The 10,000-nt window shown below is 47.3% G+C and overlaps 3 protein-coding genes across 10 annotated transcripts in view; 1 reads left to right on the plus strand and 2 right to left on the minus strand.

Moving 5' to 3' along the window:
- Window positions 1-1,596, minus strand: part of eif5b (eukaryotic translation initiation factor 5B) — a 15,165-nt gene extending 13,569 nt beyond the window's left edge. For all 4 annotated transcript variants that reach the window (XM_068602011.1, XM_068602010.1, XM_068602009.1 and 1 more), the window contains exon 1: window positions 1,506-1,596. In XM_068602011.1, the coding sequence (XP_068458112.1) occupies window positions 1,506-1,540 (35 nt within the window). In that variant the 5' untranslated portion in view covers window positions 1,541-1,596. The remainder of the gene's footprint in view (window positions 1-1,505) is intronic.
- Window positions 1,597-2,422: 826 nt separating this feature from the next.
- On the minus strand, window positions 2,423-4,568 carry lipt1 (lipoyltransferase 1). 2 transcript variants are annotated; one of them, XM_068602023.1, is made up of 4 exons: window positions 4,435-4,568; window positions 3,432-3,995; window positions 3,137-3,358; window positions 2,423-3,031 (listed from the first exon to the last, which is right to left on the minus strand). In XM_068602023.1, exons 2-4 carry the CDS (start codon window positions 3,973-3,975, stop codon window positions 2,625-2,627), a joined length of 1,173 nt encoding a protein of 390 aa, XP_068458124.1. In that variant the 5' UTR covers window positions 3,976-3,995; window positions 4,435-4,568; the 3' UTR covers window positions 2,423-2,624. The 2 variants fall into 2 exon arrangements, with proteins under 2 accessions (XP_068458124.1, XP_068458123.1); XM_068602022.1 differs by lacking the exon at window positions 4,435-4,568 and adding an exon at window positions 4,291-4,426.
- Window positions 4,569-5,520: 952 nt separating this feature from the next.
- The window catches only part of LOC137803513 (uncharacterized), a 5,336-nt gene continuing 856 nt past the window's right edge, over window positions 5,521-10,000 (plus strand). Inside the window, exons 1-10 of one of the 4 annotated variants that reach the window (XM_068602012.1) lie at window positions 5,521-5,865; window positions 5,953-6,456; window positions 6,539-7,297; window positions 7,532-7,569; window positions 7,704-7,806; window positions 7,891-8,170; window positions 8,258-8,321; window positions 8,391-8,530; window positions 8,615-8,718; window positions 9,758-9,827. In XM_068602012.1, coding sequence (XP_068458113.1) covers window positions 5,725-5,865; window positions 5,953-6,456; window positions 6,539-7,297; window positions 7,532-7,569; window positions 7,704-7,806; window positions 7,891-8,170; window positions 8,258-8,321; window positions 8,391-8,530; window positions 8,615-8,718; window positions 9,758-9,827 — 2,203 coding nt within the window. In that variant the 5' untranslated portion in view covers window positions 5,521-5,724. Of the gene's footprint in view, window positions 5,866-5,952; window positions 6,457-6,538; window positions 7,298-7,531; window positions 7,570-7,703; window positions 7,807-7,890; window positions 8,171-8,257; window positions 8,322-8,390; window positions 8,531-8,614; window positions 8,719-9,757; window positions 9,828-10,000 lie in introns of those variants that run through there. The other 3 variants (XM_068602013.1, XM_068602014.1, XM_068602015.1) reach the window with 3 other exon arrangements.

Consider the following 10,000-nt stretch of genomic DNA (forward strand, 5'->3'; position numbering starts at 1 on the left):
CAGGTCGTGTATTCAGTGTACTAGTACCTGGTGTTACGAGCAAGTCGTGTATTCAGTGTACTAGTACCTGGTGTTACGAGCAGGTCGTGTATTCAGTGTACTAGTACCTGGTGTTACGAGCAGGTCGTGTATTCAGTGTACTAGTACCTGGTGTTACGAGCAGGTCGTGTATTCAGTGTACTAGTACCTGGTGTTACGAGCAGGTCGTGTATTCAGTGTACTAGTACCTGGTGTTACGAGCAGGTCGTGTATTCAGTGTACTAGTACCTGGTGTTACGAGCAGGTCGTGTATTCAGTGTACTAGTACCTGGTGTTACGAGCAGGTCGTGTATTCAGTGTACTAGTACCTGGTGTTACGAGCAGGTCGTGTATTCAGTGTACTAGTACCTGGTGTTACGAGCAGGTCGTGTATTCAGTGTATTAGTATCTGATAGTACTAGTAATAGGTTGTATATTCAGAGTGTTCATAGCTGATGTAGCAGGTTGTATATTCAGTGTATTAGTACCTTGTGGTAGTAGTAGGTTGTGTATTCAGTGTATTAGTATATGGTTTTACTAGCAGGTTGTATATTCAGTGTATTTGTACCTGGTATAGCAGATTGTGTATTCAGTGTACTAGTGCCTGAGTACTTTAGAAGCAGGTTGTATATTCAGTGTACTGGTATCAGGTTGTATATTCAGTGTATTTGTACCTTGTATAGCAGGTTCTGTATTCAGTGTACGAGTACCAGAGTACTTTAGTAGCAGGTTGTATATTCAGTGTATTTGTACCTGGTATAGCAGGTTGTGTATTCAGTGTACGAGTACCAGAGTACTTTAGTAGCAGGTTGTATATTCAGTGTATTTGTACCTGGTATAGCAGGTTGTGTATTCAGTGTACGAGTACCAGAGTACTTTAGTAGCAGGTTGTATATTCAGTGTATTTGTACCTGGTATAGCAGGTTGTGTATTCAGTGTACGAGTACCAGAGTACTTTAGTAGCAGGTTGTATATTCAGTGTATTTGTACCTGGTATAGCAGGTTGTGTATTCAGTGTACGAGTACCAGAGTACTTTAGTAGCAGGTTGTATATTCAGTGTATTTGTACCTGGTATAGCAGGTTGTATATTCAGTGTATTTGTACCTGGTGTAGCAAGTTGTGTATTCAGTGTACTAGTACCTAAGTAGTTTAGTAGCAAGTTGTATAGTGAGTGCAGGTTGTATATTTAGAGTACCTGATGCTACATCAGAGCTAACACTAGCTTAGCTTCACGCAACACACGTCGCTCCACGTGGTTCAGCGGCTCTTCGCCGGCAGTTGCCCGGCATTCGGGGCTCGCGCTCGGTCATCAGAGGCCGATTAAAGAGCCGTTGGAGCCGAGCAGCTGATGCTAAGCTAACATGCTAGCATGCTGGTTTCTCGTGGTGTAGCTTCTAAGATAGCGGCGGGCTGACGGACCCGGATGTTGAGGGCTCACACCTGTCCGGTGTCCGCGTGCACAGGTGCACAGGTGCTGTTTCTCTACCTGTCCTCTCCGGATTTCTTCTGCTTCTTTCCCATCCTGCTGCCGCGGCGGTTCTCCGGTTCTCCGGTTGTCCGGATCTCACGACGGCTCGCATGGAAGATCGCCTATTTCAGGACATCAACGGCAGAGGTCTCACTCTGCCTCGCAAAACCGATCCGTTAAAATTAGAAAATGTCTTATTTGTGTTTTTAATGTGTAGTACACTTATCTCATATTATGTGTTTCAATATCAGAAAGTGGTTAATTATATATATATATATATATATATATATATATATATATATATATATATGTATATATATGTATATATATGTATATATATATATATATGAATATATATATGTATATATATATATATGTATATATATATATATATATATATGTATATATATATATATACTTGCATTCAATATTTTCATTGTATGTATATTTTTTATATTTATTTATTTTGTATATATTTTTTACATTTAAGATAATTGTGTTGTACATTTATTTTAAGTATATTTAGTATAGTGTATATTGGACATTAAAATATGTATATAATGTGTATTATAATGTATATTTTGAGTACATATATGAATATCTTTATAATACGAATATGAATAAATCAGCATTTAGTTTCCGGAGAAAACCGCAGAGTGACAGCTCTGCTGTTTTTCTCTCATCCCCAGCAACACGCATGGCTCTACTCTTTACTGCGCATGCGTCCTGCGACATGACCCGCGGAGCTTCGTCATGTTTGTGACCCAATAACTATTGTATTTTTTTATTTCATGTATTTATTCCAAATTATTCTTTTAATTATAATTAAGGCCACATTTTGTATTCAAACATTAAACAACATTTCATGATATTTTTATTTTCTATATTTATTGTTGAATTCACACTTTGTGAATATATTCCGTGCTAATAAACAATAAATAATATATATATCGTATAATAATCTGTATGTAAACTTTATAATTGTTGTTGCATGTTACAATGAATAACACAAAGTTGACCAAAAAATGATGAAATATGTGAAAAAGACGTGTGATCGATGATCCATTGTCACTCTGTATTTACTACTGGTTCGTCTGTAATGCCCTCTGCGGCCTCCAGAGGGCACCAGATCACCGCTCAGCCCATCACGGCCCCCACCGCGTCACAGAGGCGCTGCAGCCGGCACTGCCGCTCGCCGCTCTCCAACCGCGTGAGCAGTGAGGACAGCGCGGCGGCTCGGTGCGGGCAGAACCTCTCGCCGCGCAGCGCGGTGCTCAGCTCGGTGCTCAGCCGCCGGGGCAGCCAGTCGGCGGGGACGTGGAGCTCCAGGCTCTCCACCAGGCCGGCCTTCACCTCGGCGAGCAGCCGCGCTGCCGGCACGCCGTCCAGCGGCAGCGGCGTCCGCACGCTGAAGCGCGGCGTGCGGCCGAACGTCCAGTCCCACGAGCGCAGCTCCGCTGCCGCCTGGCCGATGCCGGGGAACGCCGACTCGTCCGCCGGGTCCACGAGCGCCGAGGAGGAGGAAGAGGAGGAGTCGCCGAACTCTGGTGAACATTACAATCAGAAAACATTGTTTTTAAAGGTGCCGCTCAACACCTATAACATCACGGAGTCGCTACGCTGTGATGTCACCGTGACCGTGATGTCACCTGCGTTGTACTGGTGCGTCAGTGCGTCCAGAAGCTCCTCCCACCCCAGGGAGGGGGCGTGGTCTAGCAGGTTGGCGACGGGCGAGGGCACGCTGGGCGTGGCGTTGGTATGGATACCGGGACACGAGGGGCGGAGCAAGGCGGAGAGGGCGGAGCGGTCCGCCGAGTGCAGCAGCGTGCAGTGGTGGTACGCCGACTTCCTGCTCAGCCGGGACGCACTTCCTGTCAAGGAGCAGAGCGTTTACAGACCCGCTGCAGTGCTTTCTGGGTAATGCACCGGTCCCGCCCTCCCTACCTGAGACCTTGAGCCGCCCGTTGAGTAAGATGTCGAACCGCTCGGTGGCGTGGACGTCCAGGCCGGGCCGCGCCCGCCGCAGGGCGCCCGTGACCACGCGCAGGTTCCTCTGCCGGTCGAAGTCCTTCTTGGAGGAGAAGAAGGTCAAGTTGAGGTTCCCGAGGTCGTGGAACACGGCGCCGCCGCCGCTCCGCCGCCGCGCCAGAGGCACGCCGGCCAGCCTCATGGCCGCCAGGTCGCACTCGCTCCACGGGTTCTGGTGCCGCCCGATGACCACGGCCGGCCCGTTGCTCCACAGCAGCAGCAGCCCGCCGCGCTGCGGCGCCACATGGGCCTCGATCCAGTCCTCCAGGGCCAGGTTCTGGTGCACGTCTGTGGACCGGGACCGCAGGACCAGACTGGAGGAGAGGGGGGAGGAGGAGGAAGCGGAGGAGGAAGAGGAGAAGGAAGAGCCACTCCAAACCGGATGGTTGCTGGTTTTACACCCGCAGACCCCTGAGCAGCTTCTCGCAAGAAACAACGTCCTCCTGATGTGAGACATCATGACCTCTAAACTACTTCCTCCTGATGAGGAGGAGAAGAAGAAAAAAGAGGAGAGGTATTAAAACATTAGAAACTTCATTATCTGTGAAAATTAATTTAAATCAAATCTTTAAAATACAAAGTATCATAAAAATGACAAAAGTATCATAATATCCTTCAAGGACCTGAAGTACAAGTACACGTGATGCAGGTACAAGTAAACATGATTACAGTTAACGATACTACTAAAGGATTAGTATAAATACTGCGTGTAATACATGTAATAGTACTTTACATTTAGATTAGCATTAGCAGCACTCAGGTAAAGTACAAGTACCTTGACTGTGTACAATGTACTGCATTGTATTTAATGAACAACTGAAGTATTACGTTGTTACTAAATGCCCGAAAATCATCAGTTGAATACATGCAGTGTTGTAGTAATTTAAGTAAAATACAACATTCGTGTTTCCTCGCTGACCTGAACAGAGGACGGGACGCTGTCACGGCAACTTCCGGTGTCACTTCAAAATAAAAGCGACAGGCAGAAGCGCAGTGGTTTTCTTACACGTTGGCCAGCGTTCTCCGCCTTCATTGTGAAGGGAAATCATTTCTTGGTTGGGAACCGACTTCGGTCCCACACTTTGAAGGCGCCGAGCTCGACTGCGATCAGTGATGAGAAAGGTTCCGCCCACAAGCAAAAGTTCCTTTATTTCAACAATGAACTTACAAACACAGAAATAACGCAAAAATAATCATTAGAATCAACTTAATATTTTTTTGTGTAATGTAATCTACAAAAACGCACTTTTCAATTTTAAAAAGTTTAAATTCCTTAAAAAAATACTGATATATATATATATATATATATATATATATATATATATATATATATATATATATATATATATATATATATATATATATATATATATATATATATATATGTTATCCCTTTACTGCTGGGTTTCCTCTATACAGAGTGTGTCTGTGTACTACAACGTTTGGTTCAATAAAGTATTGAAGTATTGTGTTTTTTTTTGTTGTAATTTAAACTCGTTATCTTAATTTATTTGTTTGATCTGTTTTACCTCAGACATCGTCATCATGAGGAAGAAGCAGGCGGTCGACCAGAGAGAGGAAGAGCATGTGACCACATCCTGACACACACACACACACACACACACACACACACACACACACACACAGTCAGTCGCAGCCGATGATGTTTCAGGTGAGGTGATTTTATTTTGACTTAATTTCAAACGGAACGTTTTATCGATAATGTTTTTCTCTCGTTGGTTTTATTCATGATTTGTTCTTTTAATCATCAGGTGAAACACGTTTAATCTTTTCTAAAGTCTGTTCTTCACCATGTTTCAATGTTTCACGTATGTAGAGCTTTTAGGACATGAAGGAGGACTGAACAGAACTTCTGAATGATGTGAAGTCTTCTCATCACACATTCACACTTCTAGTCGCTCACGGAACAACACACGTGTGTTGTTTTTCTGTTGTTTGCTTAAGTTTTTAACTTCAACACAGTTTGGGAAAATAAAACGGTGAAACTCGAAAAACATGGAAAAACAAATTTCTCTTAGTGGAATTTCTGGTTTTCAAAAGTTACTGACGTGACTTCCTTTGTGTGTTACACACAGACACACACACACAGACACACAGACAGACAGACACACACACAGACACACACACACAGACACAGACATACTCAAACACACACAGACACACACACGCGCAAACAACCAGTGACATCATGTCTGACTTGTGGCCGTCCCCCCGCCCTCCCTCCCCACCTCCTCCCATCATGCATCACTCCTCTGCGTCCCAGCCATCTCCGTTCAACTCTTCACCTCCTCCCTTTTTCTCCTTCCCGTCACCTCGGAACCATCCCCAGGTAACCTTTCCTCACCTTAAACTTCAGGTACCCTCCCCTTACCTTAAACCTTAGGTAACCTTCTCTCACCTTAAACCTCATCCCCAGGTAACGGCCCCTCACCTTAAACCTCATCCCCAGGTAACGGCCCCTCACCTTGGACCTCATCCCCAGGTAACGGCCCCTCACCTTGGACCTCATCCCCAGGTAACGGCCCCTCACCTTGGACCTCATCCCCAGGTAACGGCCCCTCACCTTGGACCTCATCCCCAGGTAACGGCCCCTCACCTTGGACCTCATCCCCAGGTAACGGCCCCTCACCTTGGACCTCATCCCCAGGTAACGGCCCCTCACCTTGGACCTCATCCCCAGGTAACGGCCCCTCACCTTGGACCTCATCCCCAGGTAACGGCCCCTCACCTTGGACCTCATCCCCAGGTAACGGCCCCTCACCTTGGACCTCATCCCCAGGTAACGGCCCCTCACCTTGGACCTCATCCCCAGGTAACGGCTCCTCACCTCCACCAGCAGCACCTGTACAATCAGGAGTCGGGTTTCAATGATCCGGATTGGAGCAGAACTGACCCACCTGACCTCTCCTACCTGTTTCAGGTGAGCTATTCGCCCGGTCTCTTTCAACAAGAAGCAGAAATGCTCTAGATTCTGACCCCATTGGTGTGTGTGTGCTGACAAGAGCCAGACCAGTGAGCGCCTGGAGGCCCAGAACCACAACCAGTTCCCTCCCAGTGATACTCACCAGCAAGAGGAACTGGAGCACCTGCCCTTCACCTCTCACACACACCTGGCCAGTGGTAGCTATGGCGCAGGTGACCCGTGTGGTCCGGGCCCCTGGAGGCCGGCCCAGCTGCAGAGGTGGAGCATCTCCTCCAGCACCCAGTGTTTCCATGACGGCGACGCGCCCCAGCCCTTCTGCTGCCCTACCACACCCGGCCCGAGTCCTCATTACCCACAAGCCCCAGCTTTCTGCAGCCCGACCACACCCGGCCCAAGTCCTCATTACCCACAAGCCCCAGCTTTCTGCAGCACTACCACACCCGGGTTGAGTCCTCTTTACCCACAAGCCCCAGCTTTCTGCAGCCTCGGTCCTCACATGCACCCCGGGGCAGAGAGACTGGATCTTCACATGCAAACGCCCAGGCAGCTAACAGGAGAGGAAACCCTCGGCTGCTGCCTGAATGAGTATGACGGCCACGACGTGACCTCTGACCCCGGTCAGCACCTCCAGCATCAAACCGCCGGACCCCTCCTCCTCCAGAGGGAGCTGATTCAGGACCAGCCGGGTTGCCTCGATGCCACAGAGAGATGCTTTACTTCACCGGGAAGAGGCCGGGATGTCGGCGGCGCCGCCCAGACTTCGGACTGGAGAGAGGACAGTGGAGGAGGAAGAAGAAGAGGAGGAAGAAGAGGAAGAGGAGGACGAGATACACAAAAAGTAAGCAGTTACATTTTTAACAGCTATTGTCTTAGTTGTAAATAATGTGGTTAAACAAGTGAAACTGAAGTAACATCAATAGTAATACAGTGCAACATGCACTGACAAGTAAATGATTAAAGCAACTAAAGAAATGCTTCAATTAACTAAATCTATCATAACATCAGTTTTGGCCCAATTTCATTGGTAAATTGTAATTTTCTAATCGATTTAAATCTGTTTTTTCCTTTTCAGATGAAAGGACCACAACCTGAAAGCATCCAGAAGTCCAGGTGCCCTGAATGAACATGACAGGAAAATATAGATGCTAGTGTTTGAACATGTATGTAATCCAATCTAACGTGTGTGTGTGTGTGTGTGTGTGTGTGTGTGTGTGTGTGTGTGTGTGTGTGTGTGTGTGTTACAGGCTGCTGTGTACGGTGTGTAAACGTGGTTTCAGGAGTCTGCCGGCGTTGAACGGACACATGCGTTGCCACAGCGGATCCAAATCAGCGATGTGGTTGAACAAGGTCCACGCACACGGTCACTTTAGGAGGAGGCAACCTGTTTTGGCAACAGCGCTCTGGCTTTAACATCCTGATCTGTGTCTCCAGAGGGAGGACCCCGTCTCCGCCGTGATGCCCGTCTCCGTGCCCGTCCGGCCCCGAGGACAGAGGAGGTGCAGACACCCGAGAGGTGCAGCGCAGCTCTACTGCAGCCTGCTGCACCGAGAGGAAGGAGCGGACGAGGACGGTGAAGCAACCAACGGCGAGGCCGCACACTACACCCCTCCACCCATGCTGTGTCCCCTCAGGGCGGGGCCAGGGTTGTACCGCTCCCTCGCCACCAGGAGGCGACCGAGAGTCCAGACTGCGAAGCCGCACAACAACCTGCGTGAGTTAGTGCATCGTTAAAACAAACGTCCTGCCTCTCACGACGTTTGTTTTAACGATGCACTAACTCTGTGCGTCTGATTGGCAGAAGGACTCCGTGATCTTGTTGCCGTAGCAACATCCCCTCCTGCTAGGACACGGATCAATCAGCCGTACGTAACAAACGAGCCTTTATTTTTCACAATGCCGATGACTTTTTCTCACTGAATTGTCGATCACAGGCAGATCAATGAAGGACAGCCCTTCCAGGCTGAAATCCCACCGCTGCAGGTTCGAAAAGATGCAGACTGCGACTCCCACAATGCACTGCTGCGGTGGACGCCAAGGGACGAGCTGGAGTGTCTCTTCAGTGAACAGAGAGGTGGATGAACACAAATGTTCTTGGTGTTGTTTCAGTGTCAGTTACCTTGAGGATAATCTTTTGACTGATGCCTCGTTTGTCCAGTTGCAGCGCTGCTGGCGATGGCTTGCTCCAGCGTGGTGCCGGGGGGTGGGGCCCAACCAGAGTTTGCCCTTAACGTCCTATCAGAGTGCAAAGGAGACTTCCTGGTAAATTCCCCCTGGCTGTCAATCCAAACTGTGATAATGAGGATAGATTCATGATCATTCTGGTAATATGAAGGCAACCACTTTGACTCTCTTAAAATATTTTGGCTAGCCGTTTCCACCTGCTTCTAGTTTTCATGCTAAGCTCGACTTAGCATGTCCTCATATCAACCACAAGCTCAGAACCAGCAAGTCTCAAGTTAGGTCCCAAGTCAGGTCCTGAGTAGAGAACCATATGAAATCTTCAGCATTTACCAGCAAGTCTCAAAGCAAGTCACAAAGTAAATCCCAAGGAAAGTCCCAAAGCAAGTCCTAAAGCAGTACCAAAGGAAGTTCCAAAGCAAGTCCCAAAGCAGTACCAAAGCAAGTCCCAAAGCAGTACCAAAGTAAGTCCCAAAGCAGTACCAAACCAAGTCCCAAAGAAAGTTCCAAATCAAGTTCCAAAGCAAGTCCTAAAGTAGTAACAGAGGAAGACCCAAGGAAAGTCCTAAAGTAGTCCCAAAGCAAGTCCCAAAGCAAGTCCCAAAGCAGTACCAAAGCAAGTCCCAAAGCATACCAAAGAAAGTCCCAAAGCATACCAAAGAAAGTCCCAAAGCAAGTCCCAAAGCATACCAAAGAAAGTCCCAAAGCAAGTCCTAAAGCAGTACCAAAGGAAGTCCCAAGGCGAGTCCCAAAGGAAGTCCCAAGACAAATCAACAAATTTCGAGAAGCAAATCCCAATGCAAATCCCAAGTGAAAGCCAACAAGTCCCAAGTAAAGTCCTAAGGTAAATCCAGCAAGTCAAGTCTTACGTAAAAAAAAGAGCAAATCCCAAGTCCAGAAAGTCCCAAGCTGGACAACCAATCCTTTGGTCAGGTAGCGGCCGAGACTATCTTATCCCAAATCTTGCTCCAAAGGTAGCAGCATTCTTAATAACACATTCGACAGAAGCATTTCTTGTTTACGTTCATGAAGTGGCCGAGCCTCTACTTTCCTTTAGATTTCCTTGTTAAAATGATCTGCAGTTACACCAAGGTCTCTGTTGTTGTTTGTGTTGTTCCAGCTGACGGTGCAGAAGCTCCTGTCAATGCCGGAAACCTCCAACGACAACCACATCGCTCACTGGCATCCAAGTACATACCCTGTTGTATTCCTAAAACACACACTTCATGTGGAGGATACAGTGAAGGGAATTTACTCGTATTTAAGTACAACCTTTGGGGTTGTAAGGAGTAATCAAAGTACATAAGTAGTTTTTAGAAATTATCAATTTGTCCACCCAATAATGTTCAGGTTTCAACTCTTT

This window comes from Clinocottus analis, unplaced genomic scaffold, assembly GCF_023055335.1.
Source record: "Clinocottus analis isolate CAN_PGR_092001 unplaced genomic scaffold, fCliAna1.0.p SCAF_58, whole genome shotgun sequence".
NCBI classification, from domain to species: domain Eukaryota; kingdom Metazoa; phylum Chordata; class Actinopteri; order Perciformes; family Cottidae; genus Clinocottus; species Clinocottus analis.